The sequence below is a fragment of the Sus scrofa genome, chromosome 2 (assembly GCF_000003025.6).
Source record: "Sus scrofa isolate TJ Tabasco breed Duroc chromosome 2, Sscrofa11.1, whole genome shotgun sequence".
NCBI lineage: Eukaryota > Metazoa > Chordata > Mammalia > Artiodactyla > Suidae > Sus > Sus scrofa.
In genome coordinates this window covers 37,116,654-37,142,445 of record NC_010444.4, presented here as the reverse complement: position 1 = coordinate 37,142,445, position 25,792 = coordinate 37,116,654, and the positions used below count along the sequence as shown (strand labels likewise).

Sequence of the window (25,792 nt, the reverse complement as noted above, 5' to 3'; positions counted from 1 at the left end):
AGGAAATTTATCAAACTTATATTACTATTTAAAAATATATAAAATTACCATAATTTATTCTACTGGAACAAGAAACTTTAACCCATTTTCCCCATGATTATCATATCATTTCTAAATCTTAACAGAGTGAACTTTCCTTATGACTTTTTCATTAACTAAGGGGTTCCCAGACAACCAAGTTATTTCTAAGGACATTCAGTACATGGTCAGGCAATTTCAAACATATTGCCTACAGAGGATACTTCATATTTTAGGTGTAGCTTTTAATATAACAAGAACCGAAAAAAGAAGGAGGAGGAGGAAAAGCTAAAGGAGGGAAGAAAAGAAGGAGAGGAAAAGGATATAAAGAAGGAAAAAGAAAGAAAAGAAAAAGAAAAGAAAAGAAAGAAAACAGTTTTAATTACTTAAAGACTACAATTGCTTCTAAAATAAGAACACATCCTTCCACCAGAGGGCAACATTTGCAAGACATTTAAATAATACCTCAAAAGTATTTCCTAACACACAAGATAAACAAATACAAACTTGTGTCATAGCTATTGGGTAATATCTTAATATTCTTAAATTTCAAAGAATACTCTGATGACAATTATTTAAATGTTGCATATAAACTTAATATCTACTCAGTAAAACACAAGCAATAAATTGGTTTCTTTAAGTGTATAAGAAAATAGAACTCTGAGAAAGGAACATATTTCTCTCCATCATTGGCATTTTCTTCATTTTGTTATTACCCATTTAGCTCAAATACAATAGAAAAATCTTAGGGTATAAGAAGTGGAAAAAATGTTCTGCATTATTGAATAAATTAATTAAAAAATTCATAGAGTTTTGCAAAGTGGAAGGGATAATAGAGATCACTTACTATAAGCCTTCATTGGTACAAATAAGGACACTGAAGTTTATCAAAATTAAGTAATTGATTCAAAGTTGCAGGGATGATAATCAGCAGAATCAGGACCCAAAATCAGGTCAGCTATTTTCACATTTTGTACTCTATACCACTGATATCAAATTGTGACCCATGGGTGCAGCCTTGGAAACTGGTTAGCACTGCTAAATCGTGGGCTCCACTGTAGAGCTGTTGAATCAGAATCTGTAATTTAAAAAGATCTTAAAGGGTGAAAAACTACTCTCACCCAGGCTGCTGCATCACTGGTTGTATGATTTCAGGCAATTCATTAAATTTCATTTCCCCTCCTCAATAAATTGGGAATAAAAAAAACTGGGAATAAAATTAGTTTGAACAACGATTATAAAAGATAAATAAGATCATGTAAACAAAAGTCATTCATAAATTATAATACTTCACACATTAGTCATAGTCAATGAAACCTTCTCCTTTCATGGCTAAGCGTGCTTGGGAAGAGAAAACAATTCTCCTCAAGGAGGACATGTCTAATGTAATTTAAGGCTAAAATTGAATGGAAGATAGTAAAGTTAAGGGAAGATATCTAGAGAATGGAAGATTTTTTTCAATATCCTTAAATGAAGGCCATGTGTATAACTACTTATACTTACTAGCATAAAGATAAATCTGGTGAATTTAAGGTCACAAAAGTACATGTTCAGTGTTTGAATTTGGGCACCATGCAGGAAGAAAATCTGTTAGATAAGTAAATAATATCTGAATATATTTCTCTTATATTGGGAGTAGCTATTAACTTAAGAATATCCTAAATGGTAATATAGTAACTATTCTTGTAATTTTCCACATATAACACTTCCCCCTTGTTTATGACTTTCCTCAGGGTGTCTTCTCTGGCCGCTATGCTCTCCAACCATCACCATCTTTTCCCACCCAATATTTTTGGGGAGGTCATCATTTTTTATAGCATTAAGTTTCTCTTCAAGTATTAAGACAAGGAAATGTCACCTCCTAAAATCTTTTCTGTATACTTCCACTCCCAGGCCAGTTGCTTAACTTGTCCAAGTTCACTCATATGTATTTGTGTGTTTATTTCCCTGGCAGCTTGTGAGATCTTTCAGGGAACAGTCCCAGAACCTAGTGAAAATTTTAGCACTACATAAAACAGTTTAGAAAAAATAAATCAATATAAGCAGGAATTCTGATTCAAACATTCACCCTCCTACCAAAGGATAGAGGAAAGAGCCAAATGACATTCATTTCAATAAGATGAATGTTAATTATTTTGCTCTATAAACAATACTTTTTTTTGTTAGATATATATCTCATGCATATATGAGACTTAGGAGTCATGTTCGCCACTGGTTTGGATTGCTAGTCATTTGGGGTGAAACTTAGGCAGGAATGTTTAGAAAAATAATTTTTATGTCATCATCATAGCTTCACAGATATTTATTTGACTTCTATTTTTATATAACTTTCCAGAATTTCAAAATCATGGATATCCCTAAATGAATTAAATTTAATAAATTTGGTCACTAAAGATAGGATAAACATAGATATTTTGAAAATTACTAGATTGAGTCAAGTCCTGACTAGATTTAATATTTTGTTTGGAAAGAGGTGTTTTCAAGAGACTTTTTCTTTTTTTTTCCTTTTCATAACTGATCACCTTTGGGGATCAATATTACTTTGAGGCATCCCAGAGTTTTAGAAAAATCTTGTTCAGTATTCTAATAAGATGTTTATTTTTAATACATATCAAAATGAGATAGATGCCTCCAGAATCCTTTTCTTTATTATAATTTATGAGAAAATATAATTTAATATATATTAAATTTAATAATGGCAGATGGTTCTAGCTACTTTTGATAATTTTTTCAGCTAGCCACTCAATGAATGCATATTCATTATATTATTTGACCTATTCAGGGAATATTCTTATATGATTTTGTATTTAAATCCATGCTCCTGAGACCTGGCACCAGTATCCCTAAGAAAAATCTACTCCCCCTGTTGGCTTAAAGGAAATTCAAGGATTTTGACTTTGAGAATGTGGTTCAAGGACAATCTGTTTTGTCACTATTTGCCTGAATTGCATCTAAGAGCTTTGTGATTCATGTCAAGTGCATTAATAATTAACATTAAGCTTGCATAGTTTTCTAGCCTTGCTTAATGAAATAGATTCATTAATGTTATACCTATATGTGTGAAGCAAATGTCTTATATGGATGTCTATCTGTAATTCTGCTTTAGGAGAAGAGGATATAAAATAAAAATTACATTATAAAAATTTACAAGTAATTTTAAATAAATCTCAAAAGTATCATCAATGATAATTTGTTAACAACACAAGGTATAGCCACGAATCTCATCAGTTTATTGATATTTCAGTAGTGTGTTGAAAATTAAGTGAAGAAGCATAAAATTCCAAAGAATTTATATTAAATTGCTTGTCTTTTATTTAACCAAGAACACCGAGAACAACTATTCTTTTATTATTATTCTCTAGTCTTTCCCTCTCTCTCCCTCCTCCTGCCTCCCTCCTTCCCACTATCCCTATTATCTCTTTTCTTTCTCCCTTCCTTTTCTTCTTAGCTATCAGGGGTTAAAACAAAACACATGATCAACATATTTATGCATTTGGGGTCCATATTTTTTATATCCAAGGGAGACCAGGCTTCCAAATACCACAAACAGAAGTAAAATATGTTGTAATCTTCCTTCCCTGCAACACTGTCAGAGCTGGCATCAGCTTGCTGGGCAAAACATAGGAAACTAGAAGTAACTTGTCAATTTTTAATAAAGTCTTCCTCCCTTGCAGAGCCAAATGCACCATTCTCCCTGTAAACCCAGGCAATGATGACATCTTCTCATTTTGTTTCCATAGCATCCATTTCTGAAGATCCCCATTAAGGTCCTTGGTCAGTGCAATCCCCCCAGTTTCCCCAGAAAGTTGGTAACCTGACCAGCCAAAGGAAGCCTCCCCTTTTCCGGAAACTTACTCTGTCCGTGGTGCTGAACCATTTTGCCGAGAAGCGCCCAGACAGGCGCTGTCAGCGGTGGTGAAAAAAAATAAAAAAAATAAAAAAATAAATTCTGACGCTGCCCAAATCAGAACTGTGTAGCTGTTATTTACTCACGTCCTCAAAGAGCAGCAAGCTTTCTCCATCTTAATTCGACTTTACCGCAGAGCAGAGTTGCGCTGGCGTGTTGGGAGGAGATCACGGGCAAGGAGGAAAAACTAATAGCAGCATCGCTCACCTGAGACCTAAGATGGTCCCCTGAGTTTTGGAAGTGCTCTGCTCCTCACAGCAAGGGCACCATTTTAAAAAGTACTATTTTGACTTTGCCCTTATACAAGGGTTCTGTGGTATATCCACCCGCATTTAAAAGAAAGAAGATTTGACAGCAACAAGGCTCTCAAAACCGGGAATTCACATTGTTTTTCAATGGACTGACTTCCAGGACAAGGACTCATCTGCACCCACCCAAATACCATGGCACTATGTGCTCCCTTTGCCACCGGATCCTCCCCTTCCAATGAGACTTTCTGATTGTGTCTACCAACTCTCCTATTAGGAAACCCGTGGGTTGCATGCAGCTATTCTGTTGTATTCTCATTCTCACTCTCCCTCCCCTCTCTCACTCGCACTCTTGCAAGAAGCACACGGATACCGTTCTGCTGAGAAGAAAAAACCTACAACTATCTTAAGCGATTAAGACAATATGCGAAACTCTTGCCTTTCATAGCGGTCACTATTTAAACCTGGCAAGAGCTGACACCAACCTTTGCAAGAATGGAGTCGGTGAAACAAAGGATTTTGGCCCCAGGAAAAGAGGGGCTAAAGAATTTTGCTGGAAAATCCCTCGGCCAGATCTACAGGTAAGAGAAAGCAAACCTATGTTTGCTTGGGACTTGGCATAAAAGAAAGAAAGAAAAAAAAAAAAAAACCTGCAGAGCTATTTCCTTAAACCCTGGTTGCTTAGAGAGATTGTAACATGATCGGAAAATCTTTTTTTGTTGCTCAATGCTGAAGCGGGGCTGCTCTGGAAACCTACTTATTAATTCAGGAATGTTGCACTAAATTAACCTGTCTGCTTTGTGGGGTGTGTCGTGAGTGTGAGTGTGTATGTGAGAGAGAGAGAGAGATTGCTGTTTTGGTACCTGCAGATTCTTATCCTTTCTTACTGAGGATTTATCCTCTTTACAATTGAGAAATAATCTGCACCTGTTCAAAGAGCCTCTCTTTTGCTGCTCATAGCAACACCAAATTAAATTCCTTTAATGCAGAAAAATGAATAAAAAACACAATCATCTAAACAAATTAACCAAGAAAATCCCAAAGAGTAGTAGCAAAAAGAAATCTAGAGCTCAGCTTTAAAACCACTTGAGTAGAGAATCCCCCAGTGGAATCTTTCTTCAGTACTAAAGGAAGGAGAATCAAAATATATAAATAATTGATAGCTGAAGCAGTTCTTCTCTTTAAATCTGAAGCAGTGTACATGTATTTTTAATTATTTGACCTCTCCTAGAAGTCTATTTCTTGCATGGGAAATGCCAGAGTGCTTTTAAGAAAAAGCCATGATAATAATCAGCAAAATGATTTTAAAAGTACTATAAATGATTTAATTGTTTTTTATTCTGCCATAGTCCCTGTACTAATTATTCTGAAAATTTCACAACTTCAAATCTTTTCAAGAATGTTAATATGAATACACATTTTGTTAATAATATGAGCAAAATCAAGGAGAAACAAAGGGATAAATGATTCTGAGAGAGAGCTAGTTTTCACATTTGGGAAATTAAAGCCTTTGGAAATATATAGGAAGTGTAAAGAAAATAACCAATGCCCCTGCCCCCAATTTTCCAAATCTCTCTGGTTCTGGTGGGTTTCTTGTAGGCACTATCATGCACCTATGCGGCAGTAGATACTGCAAGGGCCCTGCAGTACCGCAGATGCCCTGGAAAGAGCTATTCTTTCCCAGCCCAACTGCCATCAGGTGGGGAGTTCAGGTGCAGAGTTTAATTTGCATATATGAGCATATGAAGCCAATATTAAAAAAATCACATTAGTTGGAATTTTTTTCTCCCAGAATAAATTGCCATGTTCTCTAACGTTGGAATTGGACTTTAAGAATAAGTATTAACATAGCCGCAAATACCTTTATGATCTATTCCCCAGGTGGTATTTTGCAGAATTTGGAAGTCTAACAGTTTTTCTGGTGGCCGTAAATTGCTTAACTGTTATGTCCCAAGTTATGCATTCTTAACATTGGTCTAAAAATTTCATTTGCTTTACCTGTGTAGATGAAAACAATTGTTTGTGGATATAATCATTTAAAAGGGCACATATAGAGAAGAGATGTATGGTGGGTTGGAAAACATCAGCAAATCTTAAGCGGAGAGGTTCTTTGTCTAAATAGCCATTTCAAGGGTGTGTTACCCTTCACATTCTTCCTCTTTCCTAATAGAAATTTCACGGATATATTGTGAGCCAGAACAAAACTACCAGGTTTTTGTTAAACCATTCCATCGCTTTGCTTAATCCCTCCCCTTTCCCCAAGCCTAAAAGCAACTGAATCAGAGCGGCGAAATCTCGAGAAATGCTATGCAAATTAAAAAACACCAAGCAAAACATAAATGTGAGACCTTCTACCTTGGTATGGAACATCTTACCCGAAATTATTTGGGGGCGCGTTCCTATATCTGGAAGTCGCATTTTTACGTCTTTGGAAGTGGGCCTATGACACTTTTCGATGTTTGTAACCGAGATAGTAATGACGCAAGATTGTGAATAATTAATTATTCATGCTCTGTCAGTAGGAAGCTTAGGTGTCGGCCATATGTTGCTGAGGCCTTTGTTTCAAATTCGAGTAACAAGAGGGAAAAGAGTAAGCCGTGTAACAGGAGAGTTGACGTTGAACCGGCACGCTCGGTCTGGAGGAAGGGCAAGGAGTGCCTGACACTCAGAGGGCTTTCACAGACCTTCTCTGCTCGGACACCAGACCGGACGCACAGGCCTTGGTCCCCGGGGGCTCCTGAGCTCAGCTGGGGAGGCAGGATCCCGCCGTCCTCTACCCGGAAAGCTTCGACTTGGCTGGGAAGGAAAGGCTAGCGCAGGTGCAGGACGGTGCCTGGGTCCTCCCGCGGCATAGCAGCCCTTCGGAGACTGGGTGGTTGCACAAAAGCGGCTGTCGCCGAGGTAGAGAACTGTGGGTAGTAGGCGTCTACCCAGGTGCTAAGAAGGCGCCTTTCAGGTCCTTTGTCCCCTCACAAACTGCAGACCTCGCAAGAAAGTTGGGCCCAGGCCGTGTATATGAATCTAGGCGCCGTGGGATGTATCCCGAGGGAATGGGGATTTGCTGCCGTGGGCCAGAAGGTATTAAAGTTGAAGAGACGCTACTGCGGGTAAGGGGAATGGGAGGAGACTGGAGATCCCTGGAAGTCCTAAAGCCTGGGTTCAGCCCTAGCACCCTAACCCCTGAGGGAGAGGTAGCAGGGAACTGGGAATGGCCCGGCATCCGGGGTGCCTAACCCGCAGCATCCTTGCCTCCCCTCGCTCTGCCGCGCAGGGTGCTAGAGAAGAAGCAGGAGACCGGGGAGACTATAGAGCTGACGGAAGATGGGAAGCCTTTGGAGGTGCCTGAGAAGAAGGCACCGCTGTGCGACTGCACGTGCTTTGGCCTGCCGCGTCGCTACATCATCGCCATCATGAGCGGCCTGGGCTTCTGCATCTCCTTTGGCATCCGCTGCAACCTGGGCGTGGCCATCGTGGACATGGTCAACAACAGCACCATCCACCGCGGAGGCAAGGTCATCAAGGAGGTGGGCAACTGTGGCCCTGTGGTTTCGCGACACGACTTCACCCGTTTGATCCCCACTATCCCCACTAAATTGAGGAAGCCTGCCTGTCCCCTCAGACTCTCTAGCGCTGTCCTTCTAGGATGGGCGCGGCAGTATAATCGCCTCCTTTTTCACGCTGGAGCAAGTCACTCGTGCTGTCTGGGCCTTCCTATTCTCCCCTGCAAAATGGAAAAGAGTCAATAGCTCACCAGGTTTTTGAGGAGAGTGACTTCATACAAGGAGTTGGTGCTTAATACTGCCCGCTAACTCTAAATCGAAATATTTTTCTTTTACTAGGAGTAACAGAGCAGCGGATTAGTTATAATTTCCCCCCTGATTTTCTCCAGTTCTCGCCAAATATTCTTAATTGTCAAAATGAAACAAAACCGAAAAATAAAACAACCGTGCGCACATATCCGCAGTTTTCACTGAAGGGCCTTTGGTAGCTGTCCAACCGACTAGCGAGGAGAGAGAGGAGCCGCAGAGAGGACAGTCTCGGGGTCACCGGGAATCCAGTCTCATAATCTTATGATGTATGTTGGGTGACGCCTAAAGAGAGGCGGGTCATTGTCAAGGTCACAGAAACCCGTGGGTATAGACTTCCTGTTTAGAGACCTTAAAGTACGCCAGGCAAAGCAAGGGTTGGGGGTTGGGAGGAGAAATTTAGAACTGGCTGTGGGTGAGAAGCTGTGAACGCTGATGGACCCCGGGTATTCCGAGAGATTCTGGAAAAGGCGTTTTGTTTCAAAATTTTATTCAAAGAAGAAAAAAAGAGGGGGGGGAGTCCCCAGTTCCCCAGGCCAGATAAGCGCTCTTCCACATTTCCTGGGCAGATAGTTCGCTCCAGGTTCACCTAGTTCTGCCGCCCAGGTTGGAAAAGGCGGGGCTAGGCCCTGACCTTCAGACACACCCCACTCCTGAGCTTTGGACCACCTCTGAGCAACACCTCCATCTCTGCTCTCCCGCAATTGCCCTGGGCTTCTCCAAATCTGCCGGCCCGCGCAAATCCCCCATTTGGCAGAGACCATCCTTCCCACCACCTACTCCGACTTCCGCACCTTTCTGCCCCAGAATTTCCTCAGCTGGGTTTCATTCTCCAAGCGATTTCATTACTGCGTCCACACAGGTCAGTGTCGGCTAAACGGACGCCCACCAAGGGTTTCTCTCGCCAGCCGGAGAGTTCTATTTCCCACCCAAGCTCTCACGGTGCCCGGTTCAGAGAAGTGGTCCGACAGTTGCCGGGCATCAAAGCCAGGGCACTCAGCTTCGCTATTAATCACCTTCCATTTCAAATGAGCATCAGAGGCATTTCTTCTCTGTGAGACGGTATAGACTCAGTTTTGTTAGGAAACGAAATTTAAATCACCCCCACGCCCGGAATGCAGAAAGTGCCCCAGGTGGTGAGGGCTCTTCGGCTGAGAACTACTGAACGTGTATTTTCAGGCCAAACACTGATTCTCTCTCTCCACCTGTTTTATTTTCATACTGTCTTAGAAAGCCAAATTCAACTGGGACCCGGAAACCGTGGGGATGATCCACGGTTCCTTCTTTTGGGGCTATATCATCACCCAGATTCCGGGCGGTTACATCGCTTCCCGGCTGGCAGCCAACAGGTAACGCGGAGGGCTGGGCGGGGGCTGAGGGAGGTCGGACCTGTACCCTCCGAGGGGCAGCGGAGGCTGTGGGCAGGGGCGACAGCCCCGCAGGGGTGCAAAACTCCTGGACTAGGTCTCCTAGTCCCCTAGAACCCACTCTCGGGGCTGGAACATGGTGCCTCCTTACAGAATAAGGTGCCCCAAAGGATTTGGGTTCTCCAAGGCGGGCGTGCTTTGCCGCTGCCGCCTCCTCTCTGGCTGAACTGGCTTCTTTCGAAACGGTAGACGTGGCTCTAGGCCGGGTAGGAGCTGAGGCTTGGCTGGGAGCCGGTGAGCACAGAGAGGTGTGGTCGGGCGCACAAAGAGGTGAGGGGCCACCACTGTGCTCTGGTTTGTGTTTCCCTCGGGTGCCCCGGCTCTCTGCGATGTTGACTTCCCGGTAGGACGCGTCGAAAGCCGGGCGAGGGATCCCGCCCAGAGATTTGTTTCTATGGAACCAGGAGGGAGTTCAGGCGCCAGGATGCGATTCTACCTGTTAATGAGCTTCGCTAAGTAGGGGCGGGGTGGGGAAGGCGCTCCGTGGCGTCCTGCAGCCGGGGTCCTAGAGCCAGCCCTCTTGAGTGCCCCCAGCGCCACCTGCGGAGGCACCCCGGAGTATGAGGCAAAAAAACTGATGGAGTGAGGGTATCAGGGAGCACAGCCTGGCCATCGGGTAGGAAGGGCAGCTTCATTTGCTTCATTGTATTACGACAAATAAAACTAAATGCTGCTTAAGTCTAATTGTTAAGCTGAGAAAGAACAGCTGCATCCGCCCTTCCAGGTATTGCTGCATAGAGACCCCAAATAAGACTTGAAGTCTTCTTTCAGACTCTGTAGCTATGACTTCATCCCTCTCCTTCCCCCTCAAAGGGTCAAGTTTTCTAGAAAGTAATCTACAACTGGGCACCTCTCTAGTCTCCACCTCCCCTCTGCTTCCTTCAACTGGTCTCTCCTTATTTCTCAGTGAAATCTCCCAGGCCCCTTCTCTGTCTTTTGTCACCTACAATCCCATTCACCAGTTGTGTTTTCCTGTTCAAGATTTCTCTTCTCCCTTGGAGGATTAGGGAGAAATTCTTGGAAATTTATTTTAGGCTTAATGCTCCTAGGGTGTAGGTTTTTGGACTGTCCTTCAAAATGTCAAGAGAAGGGTGCAATAGATTAGGAATAGTGCCTTTTGATATGGCCTTTTCCTTGACATTAGGAGAGTTAGTACTCAGACCCAACCCAAGACAAAATATTCTTTTAGAAACGGTATCAGTTTAAATTGAAACTTATTAAAGTGTGTAGAGAAACCAATTTTATGGATGGGATAAGTCAAAGAAAAATTGATATAAGGCAGAAACATTTTAAGGAAATATTCCCTTACATATTACTGGTAATAAGCATGTTGTTACATTTTGGGCTTTTATATCCCTAATGCATAGTGTCTTGAATTTTTCCCTCCCAAAATTTTCTAAAATATAATAAATTTCCCAGAAAATACTCCAAACATACATTTATAAAGTATTTTCACTTTGGTGAAAAAACAGCCAACAATTCACCAAAATATAATTGAGGAAATTAATTATATATATATAATTGAAATTAAGTATAATGTGAAATAAAAATATAACGGCTGTGCCTTTAAGTTTTTTTTTTTTTCCAGAGTCAAAACCATCAGCTTGCCAAATGTTAAAATGCTAACATTTTCCTGCCAGGAAAAAACACCAGGGATGCTCCAGCTTTCCCTGTTTCTAACACTGGGAGGTCAGTAAAGAGGTTTTCCTGGTTTTAAAAAAATGCAAGCTCATTGCCATCATTTGTGTCATGTTAAGTACAGAAAGGACCAATGTTGACTCAAGTTCTAGTTTCTTTGGTAGATTTTCCTCAAAGGAAAAATTTCTGAATTTTGCAATATTTATTTGGATCCAAAAGCACCTTACTTTTAAATGGGCATTTAAAGGAGAAAAAAAAAATATTTTCACATACAATGTTTTGTGTTTTCCAAGACTAAGAAAATAAAGTCAAAATTTACTATAAAACTTATGAACAGGTAGAATATTATAGACTCACTTCCTTATCTCCTTTTAGAATTTTCACATATTTGCTTCAATTTTTTTTAGAATATAATAAACATTGTGAATAAAATGGAATCCTTCTGTAAAAATAGGTTTAAAAATATATAACATAAACTTTTCAGATCATAAAAGCATTCTGTACCAAATAAGAAAATATACTAAAAAGAAAGGATAATAAAAAAATCATAAATAATTTAATCACCCAGAGACACCTATTCTTAATATGTTGGTGAGTGAATATCCAATTTAGCCTCATTTGTGCTACACAGTTTTATCTTAGAAAAGTGTTTTAACACAAAGCCTGAGAGATTTTATGAACTGGTTGAAAGATGTGTATTTACTGTTTTTCAAAAACAGTAAAAACACAGCAAGACCAGTTTTCTGCCCACAAGCATGTATGCTCATTCTCCCTGTAGATTATTTAATAATAGAAAAAGATTTCCCTTGAGTGGGATGCTGGAGACAGATCTCTTTCCCTCTAGGTGTAAAAGAAGCTCACTTTGGAAAATATTTGCCATCACAGTTGTGGGTGAAATTGGAGTAAAGTCACTGAGGAGTGTGGAGACAGTTCCTCTTGTAAGCAGGGCTTCTGGTTACAACTCCTTGCAAATTTCTCAGTGAAAAACAAGCAGCAGTGATTTGGCTTCTCCATTTTATGGATTAAGCAAAAGCATCCCCACTATTGGTGGGAACACAGATTCTTGGTCCCCTTTTGGTTAAATTCTATGTATTCTTGCTTTTCTGCTCATTGAGAGAAAATGGTGGGGAAGGTGGTCTCAGAGGAGAGCTCTTGCGTCTTTTTTTTTTTTTTTTTTTTTTTTGCCTCTTGCCTTTTGCCTTTCCTTAAAGGGCTATTGTACATCCAACAATGGAGAATGTAGTCACCTCCATAAAGGGCTTTAGGGTGGGCACCAAAGGAAGATTCCTTATAAAATCTGTAATCTCTTTAGATGAGAATATTAAACCCAATGATAAAAAGGTATTGAGGCAAGTTAATTTTTTCTTTGAACAATAAAGAGCATAGGGCTTATGATCACTCAGATATTTACAAGTGTGAAGTTGCCAAGGCCTATCTTTATCTTGCATTTAGAGAGTGAAGAGGAACCTGGCCAGGTATTCAATGGGAGAAATAATAGAATGTTTATAGACATAGCCAAAGACAGTCTGATTTACCAAAAGAAGTTAGGTCAACATTATATTTTTAACAGGTGATACTGTATTCACAAAGACTGTTCTTGTCTCTGTCTAGGTAGCAATATGATTTAAGCTCTATTTAAATATTTTTTCCTATTGTTCTCCTGTCCCCCTGATTTCCCAACTATGCTTTAACGTTTTATATAGCACTTAATGCCAGATATCATACCAGTATTTTTTGTAGCAGTCTATAACTAAGAAATAACTGTCTTTCTTCAATAAAATGTAAGCTCTATGAGTATAGGCAGTTTTGTCCATGCATGTACACCACTGTATCCCTAGCATCTCAATGAGGGCCTAGCCCATGATAGATACTTGTTGAGTAAATGAAATGAACATCACAACAAAATGTTTTACACTTTTTAAAAAAGGCAATATTGCATAGTGGTTAAGATACAGGCTCTAAAGCCCAAAGATATAGGTTCAGACTTCTGAATGTGCTACTTAATAACTTAATGATATAAAATATTCCTTAATCTGAGTTTCTATTTCTGTAAAAGAGAACTAATCAAACCATCTACCTGGTATGAGTATCATGACAACTAAATAAGAGAATATGTGTAAAGTTCTTAGAAACCTCCAGCACTTAGAAATTGTCGGCTGCTGTAATTTATTTTTAAGAACATCTTAAATTCAGAAAAAAAAATTGATCTTATAGTCATTCAGTATCACATGTGTTTAAATTAGCCTTAAGTGTTAGTAATGCAAAAAGATGATTTCTATTGAGATGAAAATACCTCTTTCCACATGTCATATTTCTGTTTTTAAAGTTATTTTGCCATACGCATTATTCACAATTAAAATAATTCTTATGCTGAAAATACCATCTCATTTGAAGGCTTGTAAAGGGCCGTTTTAAAATATTTTTAGCCAAGAGTACAGAGAGTGCTAGTATTTCAGTGCATATGCAATCTTTGAATTCTAGCCGGATGTCATAGATGCACTTAAGAGCAATCCACTTAAGTTTGAGGTTAGACTTCTCTGATAAAAGTTACAGATTATTTCTCCCCACCCCTATCCTTTATTCAAAAAGGGTTCAATTCCTAGTGGACATTTGATCTTTTCAGGTGTTTCTTGTGTTTCTAACTTGACATTTGCTGAAGTGAAAATAGTTCTTTATTCAGATAAGAGACTGAGGATCACATGCATCTGCAGCACATAGTGAACTCCCTATAACAGAAAGACCCCATGTAGAACCAGGCAAGGCTCATCGAACCCAATGCTCTCACTTATTGATTGGGAAAGGAAGTAGGGAATCAGGGAGGTGGTGAGTTGCTCACAGTCACAAAGAGATTGTGACTAAATCTCAGATGTCCAGTAATGGATGACCACAGGCTCCTCTACATTGACATTTAACACCTCTGCCTGATATTATGCGCTTTATTGCAAAATTCACTTTCGGTAGCAAGCTGAGCCCTCTGCTCTCTGAATGAGTGCCTACAATCTATCATGCCCCAAATCCAGGACAGAAATCCACAAATTAGAGAGAGAAGCCTTTAGCAGCCCCAAGGGATTCTTAGATTTTTGTGACAAGAGAAACATAGTACATTTTGGTGTGTGTACTGGCTCCCAAATAATTTGGCCATGCACGACCATGTTCTTTTCCTCCCAAAGGCAAAATCCAAACTTGATAATGACTCAAGTGGTTTTCTTAAACAAATAGTGTGGTTTTCTGGATAAGAAAACATGGTATTTGGAACTTCTCCTGACCTGGCCCTTTGGTAGTTTGAGCTTCTAGAAGATTACAGTGGTTTGAGTGTGACTAGGATAGTTGAGCCCTTTTGTCTGCAGTAAAGAAAAGGTTCTTCCTTACAATTTTGATTGCTACAACTCAATTCGTACCACCGATATAAAAGAGAGAGGATTTACACTTAAAAATGAACAAATTCTTACGCATGGATTATAAAACTGTTTTCTAATGTGCATTTGCATTTATAAAAGTGGAATTTGATATGCTTTAGGTAAATATTCTGGCTTGCCTGATTATGAAAAATCCTCTTGTGAGAATGATTTTCAGAAAGAGGAGCAAAGATATTTTAAACACAACATCTTCATATTTTAAGCCCAGAAAGGAATCATTTTACTGGTGTTATTCTGTCATTTTCTTTCACAGAAATGAAATAATGAAGATGTACTTTATTTATTGTAATAAGCTTTGGAAATGAATTCTTGAGTCTCAACACCTATTTATCTATCATCATTTTTCCTCTGTACTTACTTATACATTGCAACATCTGTTGCAAGCAGAGGTTTCTAAACCCTTCCAGTGAGAAATATGTGCAAATCCCTTTTGGTAAAAAAATAATTCAGACCAGCAACATAAAGCATGCTAAAGGAGACCACCATCCTGCTATGATGGAATTGGTTTATAATTATCCAGTCTTTTAGGGCCAGAGGCGACTATCTCTATTTCACTCATCTAGCTGCCTATCAGACATTGAGCCATCTTCCCATTGTGGGCTCTGTAGGTTAGGTATCTGGGGCAATGCAAAAAAGCCCTTCTTTTTTTCTGACAAAAGAAAATACCCTTGAATAGATGTATCAGGGAGGAGGCGTCCCTAAGGGCTTGCACGTGGTTTGCTGACAGGAGCTTCTCTCTTTCCATTCTCCTCTCCTCCCATCCTTACTAGCTCTGGCTTCCCCTGTGGCTGCCACATCCTAGTACCACAGTGCAGACGCATCCTCTGGGGGTGGGGGTGGGGGGCATGATTTTGAGGGAGGAGAGAATCAGATGGGCAGCTGGTAGAATGATTCTCCCGTTGCCATATGCCAGTGTTGGGGCTGTCTAATTTCTCTGTCATGAGTGATGAAGTCATTTTTACAACATAATGATGTGCCAAGGGACTCAGAGGGCTGGCTCGTGCTTGTGTATTCCTTTTTTAATTTGGGAATGGGGGCATCAGATGTGACAAAGGGAAGTACCCGAACTCTGGTTTGATTAAATTAAATCCATTAAACAGCCTGAATCCGTCTATTCCTTCAGACCCTCTAGCAGAGGATTAGTGCCACACCTGGGGTGAGGAACACTAGATCCTTGTTAAGTGACAAACCCCTGCCCAAATGGAAATTGATGGATTCTATTCCGGGAAAATAGAGATCATCTGTAGAAATGACAAGTCACCAGTGTTCCTGTCACCTCTCTGGCCAAAGCCTTGTTGGGTGGGTTTGATATGCAAGGGTGTTTGTGGCAAAGGGTCATAGAAAAAGAATATGACTGAGAATTTCACAGCTACCTCACTCTGGGTCACACTGAATATTAATCATCTGGTGGGGTGTGATGCTTCTTTTCAGCAACTGCATTTGCTTTTCCAAATGTCTCTATATCCAGGCTACTCTGTGCCTCTCAATTCTGGCTTATCTGTTTGGTGATACGGAGCCTCCTTTCTCTCTCTCCCTCTCACTCCCCCTCACCCTCTACCCACCTCCACCCTCCCTCATACACACACATATACACCCACCCCCTACACCGACACTTTTCCTCTTTTTTGAGGAATGTTTATAGTCTCTTCTCTATAATCACTCTATGAACATTGGAGTGGTGTGTGTGTGTGTCTGTGTGTATAATAAGCAGAGGGAAAACAAGTAAAATTAGGTTTTAACTTGAAAATAAGAAAATTGAATTTACCTAAGTATGTCATTTGCTGCAGAGGAAATGATGAGGAAAATAACAATTTTAAGTAGCTTTCAAGTGGTTTATCATTTTGAAAAGCAATCTTAATAAGCAAATGGCCCTTATTTCATTTCACAGAAATTATGATGATGTTCTGAGAAATTGAGAACAGCCATCAGTTTCTAATCCTGTTCTTCAGACAGAAAAATTTTCATATTTAGTTTGCACACTTCTTTGCTTTGTTCCCCCCTTAGCCTAATCACTGACTTATGTTAACACCAGGATGGGGTTTTTAAGGTAGCCCTGTAGATTCTGACTTTAAGGAGAAGGATTTTAAATAAAATGAACTACCATTTTAGTTGAGATTCATCATACTATTTGGAACTTCAAGTTCAGCAGTGTTTATTTTATTAATAATTACATAGTTTGATTATTTGTTCAGTGCATGCAATATTTTAATTTAACTCACTGCTAAAAAATTAGTGTATTTGTTAGAATTTTCATGGATGGTTTATTTTTATATATGGTATCAATATAAATATACTGGCCGATATTATAGAAAACCTAGATTTACAATTAAAAAATTTAAAAAATTGAGATGGGAAAATGTTTATTTGGAGGAAATTTATTTCTACAAAATTTTTCTCTATAAAATAAAATATTTTTTCTACACATTATTCACCTTTATTTGGAAGGAATGGTGATCAGAACTTACCTGAGTTTCTTAACTGAAATGGATTATAAAGCAAAACACAAGACATAAGGGAACTCCACACTATAAATCAGAAATTGAATTAATATTACAAATGTGTAATTGGTTAATTTTATTGAATAGAGTCTTAAATTTCTATCCTCTAGTCACCAATTCATTAAAACATTTTCAGGTTTCATTTTTATTTGGTATGTTTTAAAAATTAAATTTAGTCTATGGAGAGGCAGCAAAAATGTACCTGAGAAATCCACAATGGAATTTCCAAAGACAAAATGGTCATAAAAATAAACCCAAAAAACAGCACAAATGTTCTCTTTAAGCCTTCTGAAGTCAAGCAGTGGCATGACTGCTTAATTTATATGATCGAGTAAGAGACAGCCCTCTTCCCCATAGCTAAAAAGATCCCAGAAATCTAGCTTTTATATTAAAATGAAGAAAAATACAAAGCCAACTCCACTGCATGGAAACACAGAAGAGACACTCTAATCACACAAAGCGGAGAGGAGTGAGTGAATATCAGAAGAGCTTTTCAATCAATGTGAAGTAGATCGTTCAGGGATAAAATTTCTATCTCTCCCTAAGTAGGATATTTGTATTGTAGGTGGGAAGAGAGAAAACATAAAATATAAATTGTCTTCATAATTGCCTTATTTCTCTATTTCAGGAGGCAGATGCAATTAGAAATAAATGGAATTAATAAATACATGTGTCACTAAACTTTATATATCATTATTCTATACAGCAACTCTATAAGGCAGACATTCTTGTCTTTGTTTTACTGCTGAGAGAATTGAACACAGAATAGCAGAGTTATGTTGCTAAAGATCCCTACCTGGTAAGAGGACGACCTATCGTGTGAGCTTCAGTATGTCTGATTTCAAATGATGTGCTTCTTTCTTTACTAAGTACACTTCTCCTATTGAATAAATTTCTGTGTGTGTTCTTTTAAAAAATCTATTTTATAGTCTCTTTAAAAAAAAAAGTATTATTTAGTGCTCAGCTAGATCTATAGGAAAGAGCACAGCTGTGGAATAATTTAAAATATTTATTTATTTGTAAGGTTTTGATTTTTAGACAAGTCCTTTGATCAGAGGAGAAACTTAAAAAACTGTAATGGGGAGTTCCCGTCATGGCGCAGTGGTTAACGAATCCGACTAGAAACCATGAGGTTGCGGGTTCGGTCCCTGCCCTTGCTCAGTGGGTTAACGATCCGGCGTTGCCATGAGCTGTGGTGTAGGTTGCAGACACGGCTCGGATCCCGCGTTGCTGTGGCTCTGGCATAGGCCGGTGGCTACAGCTCCAATTCGACCCCTAGCCTGGGAACCTCCATATGCCGCGGGAGCGGCCCAAGAAATAGCAAAAAAGACAAAAAAAAAAAAAAAAAAAAAAAAAAAACTGTAATGGCAAGTATTATTTTCAGGGCAACATTGTCATGAAATGCAATTGTTTGTCAAGGTAGAGATTAGTGCTATGGGAAATAAAACTCACATGAATACTAAGTGTTTCTTAGTATAAAATCTATTTCCTTCTGTTGAGGTATCAAAAATGTATTCAATTCTCATGTTTATGTGTTTGATTTTGTAACATCAAGCCAAACAAAAATGATGACTGTTAACCATAATGCAACATACACAAATACATTAAATATTGATAAATGGAGAGATCTTTTAAGAGGGAAATATATAACCTCTGAAGCATTACCACCTAATTTAAATTTAAAGCAGAGCTTCAAAGAGAGTGGTTTCAGAAGCTGATGATGTTCTGCTGAACAGAATGTGTAATGGCAGTTGGTTTCAGGAGATTCCACAGTGTGGTTTGGAAGTTTTAAGGATGAGGCCAGACTGGGCTATGTTCTTGAACTCAGCAACTGTTTCAAGCAAAGATTTATCCATAGGAACACTCTAAATTCTGTAGTCCGGAGTTCCCGTCGTGGCGCAGTGGTTAACGAATCCGACTAGGAACCATGAGGTTGAGGGTTCGATCCCTGCCCTTGCTCAGTGGCTTAACAAGCCAGCGTTGCCATGAGCTGTGGTGTGGGTCACAGACGTGGCTCGGATCCCATGTTGCTGTGGCTCTGGCGTAGGCTGGCAGCTCAGCTCCGATTAGACCCCTAGCCTGGAAACCTCCATATGCCGCGGGAGCGGCCCAAGAAATGGCAAAAAAGACAAAATAAAATAAAATAATTCTGTAGTCCATAGCTACCATTTTACAGTTTTTCTATAAGAGTAACTTGTCTTCCTAAGATTGTTAGTCTACCCAGAGCAGAAGTTTGTGCCCCATCAAAAACTCAAGAACAAATACATGGTCAATTGATTTTAAAAGACATTAGGATAAAAAAGGTTCAGAGAAGAAAGACTTGTTAACACCTACATGTATTTCTGGAAGGGGAGATAGCATTTCTCTCTACTTAAGATCTGTGCAAAAGTACCTGGTGATCATTTCTTAAGAGCATGCCACAGGAAAAGTGTCCTGCCACTATTAAGGAGTTTGAAGAAATGAAAGACCTAGACTGTCTTCTTCAAAAGACACAAATGATGCAGGATATGAAGGACCACATGATGTCTTGGATTAAGTCTCATAAAAGTGATGTATAGTGCTTGAGGAATATCTGAGAGAGACAAATAACTTGAAAAAATATGTGCGTAGCACAATGGGTAGGTATTTCAGGCAAGCATAGGGGCATACCAAGACAGATATAATTGACTTGGAGAAGGCTCTAAGTTTTGTCTGTTTCCTGTCATATATTTTATTTTATATATATTTTTTTTTATTAAAGTATATTTGATTTTTGATGTTTCTTCAATTTCTGTTGTACAGCAAAGTGACCCAATCATACATAGTTCCTGGAAGCCATTGCCCACCCATTCCAAATGTAACAGTTTGCATCTACCAACCCTAAATTCCCAGTCCATCTCACTCCCTCCTTAACCCCCAGTAACCACAAGTCTTCTCTCCTTGGCTGTGATCTGTTTCTGTTTTGCAGATGGGATCATTTGTGCCATATTTTAGATTCCACAAATAAGTGATATCATATGGCATTTGTCTTTCTCTTTCTGACTTATTCACTAAGTATGAGAGTCTCAAGTTCCATCCATGTTGCTGCAAAAGGCATTATTTTGTTCTTTTTTATGGCTGAGTAGTATTCCATTGCATATATGGCTGAGTAGTATTCTATTGTATATATCTTCTTAATCCATTCATCTGTCAATGAACATTTTGGTAGTTTCCATGTCTGGCTATTGTGAATAGTGCTGAGATGAACATGAAGGTACATGTATATATTTTTGTTGTTGTTGTTGTTGTTTTTATTTTCCCACTGTATAGCAAGGGGATCAAGTTATCCTTACATGTATACATTACAATTACATTTTTTCCCCCACCCTTTGTTCTGTTGCAACATGAGTATCTAGACAAAGTTCTCAATGCTACTCAGCAGGATCTCCTTGTAAATCTATTCTAAGTTGTGTCTGATAAGCCCAAGCTCCCGATCCCTCCCACTCCCTCCCCCTCCCATCAGGCAACCACAAGTCTTTTCTCCAAGTCCATGATTTTCTTTTCTGAGGAGATGTTCATTTGTGCTGGATATTAGATTCCAGTTATAAGTGATACCATATGGTATTGGTCTTTGTCTTTCTGGGTCATTTAACTCAGTATGAGATTCTCTAGTTCCATCCATGTTGCTGCAAATGGCATTATGTCATTCTTTTTTATGGCTGAGTAGTATTCCATTGTGTATGTATACCACATCTTCCGAATCCAATCATCTGTTGATAGACATTTGGGTTGTTTCCATGTCCTGGCTATTGTGAATAGTGCTGCAATGAACATGCGGGTGCATGTGTCTCTTTTAAGGAAAGTTTTGTCTGGATATATGCCCAAGAGTAGGATTGTGGTGTCATATGGAAGTTCTATGTATAGATTTCTAAGGTATCTCCAAACTGTTCTCCATAGTGGCTATACCAGTGTATATTTTTGAATGAATGGTTTTTCCAGATATATGCCTAGGAATAGGATTGCTGGATCATATGGTAGTTCTAGATTTAGTTTTCTGAGGTACCTCCATACTGTTTTCCATAGTGGTTGCAGGAATTTACTTTCCCATCAACAGTGAAGGAGGGTTCCCTTTTCTCCACACCCTCTCCAGCATTTGTTTTTTGTTGACTTGTTAGTGATAACCTTTCTGACCAGTGTGAGGTGATATCTCATTGTTGTTTTGATTTGCATTTCTCTAATAATTCATGGTGTTGAGCACTTTTTCATGTGCCTATTGGCCATCCATACATCTTCTTTGGAGAAATGTCTGTTTAGGTCTCTGCCCATTTTTCAGTTGAGCTGTTTGTTTTTGCTGTTGAGCTGTGTGAGTTGTTTGTATATTTTGGAGATTTGTCTTTTGCCTGTTATATTGTTTGCAAAGATTTTCTCCCATTCTCCCAGATATTTTAGATAAGACTATTGAGGCACAGATCCAGAGGCTGATGCATTTCAACCAGTTCTCTATGCTCTCAGAATGGAAGCTAGAATTCCATGCATGTTTAGCTGCTACAATTTCAGAATGATATGGAAAAACTTTGAATTCATGGTCACAGAAATAGCATTATTTAATCAGAACAGAAACATTCTGGAAGAAAAAGGGCAAGGAATAACGATTCTCTAAAAACTCAGTTGAATGTCAGGAAATGTCTATATCATCATAGCTGATGTTATAAACCACTTATTATTAACTTGATACTGTCCCTTTCATAATTAATTCATTTAATCCCTTGATGTATGAAGACATCTCCATTTTAGAGATGGAGAAAATAAAGCTTAAAAAATTCAAGTTGTAACAACTTACGCAAGGTCAGACCTAGTAAGAAATTTGAGTTGGAAATTAAATTCACACAGTGTTAACCGCAGAATGCATATTCTTAACATTATGTCATTCTGGGTTTTTTGGGTTTTTTTTGTTTGTTTGTTTATTTAGCTTTTTAGGGCCATACCCATGGCATATGGAGGTTCCCAGGCTAGGTGTCCAATCAGAGCTATAGATGCTAGCCTACACCACAACAATAGTAACACCAGATCTGATCTGCATTTGTGACCTACACCATAGCTCTCAGCAATGCCAGATCCTTAACACACTGAGTGAGGCCAGGGACTGAACCCACAACCTCTTGGTTCCTAGTTGGATTTGTTTTCACTGCATGATGATGGGAACTCCTGCCATGTTGTTTATATGTCCCCAAGAAAAAATGGCAGCTGCTTGGTCAGTTTGGTCAGTGAGGGCAACCAGAGCCAGGTCAGAGAACTTCACTTTGGGTCTTGATTAATTGAGTTACCTAATTATTGTTTGTATTTTGTAAAGGGCATCGTCCCTTTCAGCAAGTGTTTCCATTCCACCCCTGCAGCTCCCTCTATTATTAAAGGTAAGGACCTTATTTCAGCTATGACAAACTCTGCTCTTTTGGGGCCTGCTCCTTGGCCTAGATCTGTCTCCTGTCCTGATATCCAGCAGGAATATCTAGCATAGTATTGCTAGACCAATGATCCTCATATCAGGAAAAGCAGCATAAGCATTGCCAGAGAATTTGTTAGAAATGCAAATTCTTAGGCCCCACACACACCTATGGAATCAGAAACTTTCGTCCCTATTACCATGTATTTGAACAAGCTTCCTAATGTGAGGATCATGCATAAGGAAGTTTAGAAATCACTGTGCTAAACCACACTATTTTCTGAGCTTCTTTTCCATACTCTGTTTTACTACTTCTTCCACTTTCTTTTTTGAGGCTCAGAGACTTTGCTCAAAAAAAGACAAAACTCTCCCTAAATGAGCCTCTCCACTTAATTACTTACTTCAAAGCAAACCACTAAGTATAAAGTCAATAAGTGACAATTTATTATAAGGTACAGCACAGGGAATATAGGCAATATTTTGTAATAACTTTGTATAGAGTGTAATCTACGGAAATTTAAATCACTGTGTTGTACACTGAAAATAAATAGAATATTGTAAGCAACTATACTAAATAAATAAACAAACAAACCCAACAATAGGAGAGTAGAATTTTGCTTTTGCTTCCCACTGCTAAGACCATCCTTCTTTCAGTAATGCTTTGGTCTTTCAGAGTTTTTGTTCTTCTATCTACTGCTGCTGGCACTGTTAGTATTAGCATTAGATCTAAAGCTATTAAAGTACAATAGAGCTTAATGGTTAAGTATCTAGGATCTATGACCAGATTGAGTCATTGTAAACCATAGCTCTCTATTTAATGTCTATGCAACCTTAGCAACTTATTTAACTCACTGGGACTCGGTTATTTTATTAGCAAAATAAAAATGGCCATAGTGGCCTCTAACATAGTTGTTATTAGTTTAAACTGAGACTCTAAAACAATGACTGACACACATTAGTGTAGCACCATTGGCTATTATTTCTACTTGACTGACTCACATTTATGGATTTATTTTTATATGTCAGGCACCAGACTAAGCCTGTTGAGTGTATTATTTCATGTAGCCTCACAGCAATCCTACGAAATATAAGAGATTAATATAATCATTGAACAACTCCCAATACCCCTTAAATGCTTAGGAGATGCCAGGCATTCACCTGGGTGCTTGATTTGTAGTAACTCATAAGTTCTGTTACTATCTCCCTTTTACAGAAGAGGAATGAAGCGTAGATGGTAAAATAAACCGTTCAAGGTCACTCAAGTAATACATGACAGAACTGGACTTTGAACCTCAGCTCTCTGGCCCTGGTAACCATGCTCTCACCATTATATAGCATTGCTCTTTTTATAGACAAGGAATCAAAAGCCTAGAGAGGTCAAGTAGGTTTCCTGTCACATAGTTATTAGGCAACAAAGCTAGAGTCTTAGAAAAATTTCTGTACAATATTTGTCATCTTTTTTTCCCCTCTGCATTTAGTGACTTTGGCCCCTTTTTTCAGTAAGCCTTTATTTTGTCCAGACTTACATGAATCCTGGTCACTTTCTGTCTCCTTGACTTCATAGTTTCCTCTCTCCTCAATTTCAGTAAGCTTCATAGTTCTTTGACTTAGGGGGCAAAATTGATCCCCCTAAACTCCACCATCTCCAAGACATCATAGAATTATGGATGCATCTAATTCCCCTCCTTGTCCTATATACATTTCCTCAAATCCTCACCGTCTCATGCCTGATTGTCTGACTCATCATTACCACTCTGCCTAACCATTTTCAATACTGCCTGACTTTCTGATGTATAAGGTCCTCTCCTCTTTTTTTTTTTTTTTTTTTTTTTTTTTTTTTGTGTTTTGCTGATCCATTTCCTCCTTGGAATTTCTCCATTCTTTTTCATATTAATCTTGCAAAGCCCAACTTAAAAGTTTCCCCCGAAGGACTCATTTCCTGGTCACCCCAGCTGGAAAGGACTTTTCCCTCCTTGCTTTCCATTTGTACTCTTGATACAGCCTTTGGCATATGTGGCCTTTTGGCTACTTGTCTCTTTCTCTTCAACTATACCAAGGGCAGCCTTGTCTTTTTCTAACGCTTAGTTCCATCCTATATATAAAAGTGTACAGATTTACAGATTTCCACGTCAGTGAGCTCTAGATTCAAATGTCAGCTCCACTGCTTGTTTTTTTCTTTCACAGTCTGTCTCTATTCTCTGATTTGTAAAATGAAAGGGAAATGTAACTTGGAGAGTTGTGGTGAGGATTAAATGAATTAAAGTAGGTGGAGAAAGTATAGTAGGTGCTGTGTAAATTTTAGCTCCCTTCTCCCCCTCAACACAGTTCCCTGAATATAATTGCACAAAGGTTTGGAGTGTGAATGCATAAATGAATGTTGAATGAAGTGGCTGATTAAACTTTGGCTGTGTGTTATATAGCAAGAAAAAGTGTAAAGACTTCCCATATTGGCCAATAATTTTAATAATCAGAATTTTAATTACTTGGATAATGATTTGGATAACATTTTCGTAAAATAAAAAATGACTAGATTCTAGGAGTTCTCTTGTGGCACAGTGGGACAGTGAGGTAAGGATCCAGTGTTGTCACTGCAGTAGCTGGGGTCACTCTTGTGGCAGGTTCGATCCCTGGCCAGGGAACTTCTGTATGCTGCAGGTTCAGAAAAAAAACAGAAAGCTAGATTCTGAGAAGTTTGATGGATTATAATCTTAAACAGTTAGAAAAAAGTCAATCATTTTTTGATGCAATGGCCACTAATAATGAGAAAGGATGATTAAACAAATTAAGAAATTTAGAAGTAGGAAGCATTTAGAAATGTCACAGATTACATAATTGGAAACATTATTCAGGGTAAGAGTGGAAAGTAAACATTGAAAGTGATCTATTAACATTTTCTCTCAGGAATAGTAGTATGATGTCAAGTAACTTTGTGAAGATGATTATTTAAATTTATAGTTAGAATCCTGAATACATTACTAAGCACACATTATGTGCTTAATCAGATGTAAATCCCAGTGACAAAACCCACTCGTTTTGGAATCAGACAGACTAGATGTTAACCAGGGCTCCTCTGCTTGGAACTGGTTAAAAATTTGGGCAAGTGATTTAACTTATCTCAGGCCTAGTTTCTTCATCTATAGAAAGGGTATATTAATCATGCCTACATCACTGAGTTGTTACGTGAGTGTGGATTTTACGGCATGTGAAGTGTTAGCATGGTTCTGACAAGTTGAATAAGCACTCAGACTTAAATTTAGCTCTGACTGTGGTGTGAGTTGAGTAACAAAGATTTCATAATTGATTTAGCTCTACTGACAGGTGATTTTGTCCCCCAAAGGTCATTTTGCAATTGCTGGAGACATTTTTGGTTATCACAACATGGAGGCATATGCTACTAACATCTAGTGCATAAAGGTCAGGGGTGCTGTTAACATCA

The 25,792-nt window shown here is 39.0% G+C and overlaps 1 protein-coding gene across 2 annotated transcripts in view; it reads left to right on the top strand.

The window, feature by feature from the left end:
- The window catches only part of SLC17A6 (solute carrier family 17 member 6), a 39,953-nt gene continuing 17,671 nt past the window's right edge, over positions 3,511–25,792 (top strand). The window contains exons 1-3 of one of the 2 annotated variants that reach the window (XM_003122911.5): positions 3,511–4,754; positions 7,445–7,697; positions 9,210–9,328. In XM_003122911.5, coding sequence (XP_003122959.1) covers positions 4,669–4,754; positions 7,445–7,697; positions 9,210–9,328 — 458 coding nt within the window. In that variant the 5' untranslated portion in view covers positions 3,511–4,668. Of the gene's footprint in view, positions 4,755–6,698; positions 7,252–7,444; positions 7,698–9,209; positions 9,329–25,792 lie in introns of those variants that run through there. The other variant, XM_021083249.1, reaches the window with a different exon arrangement.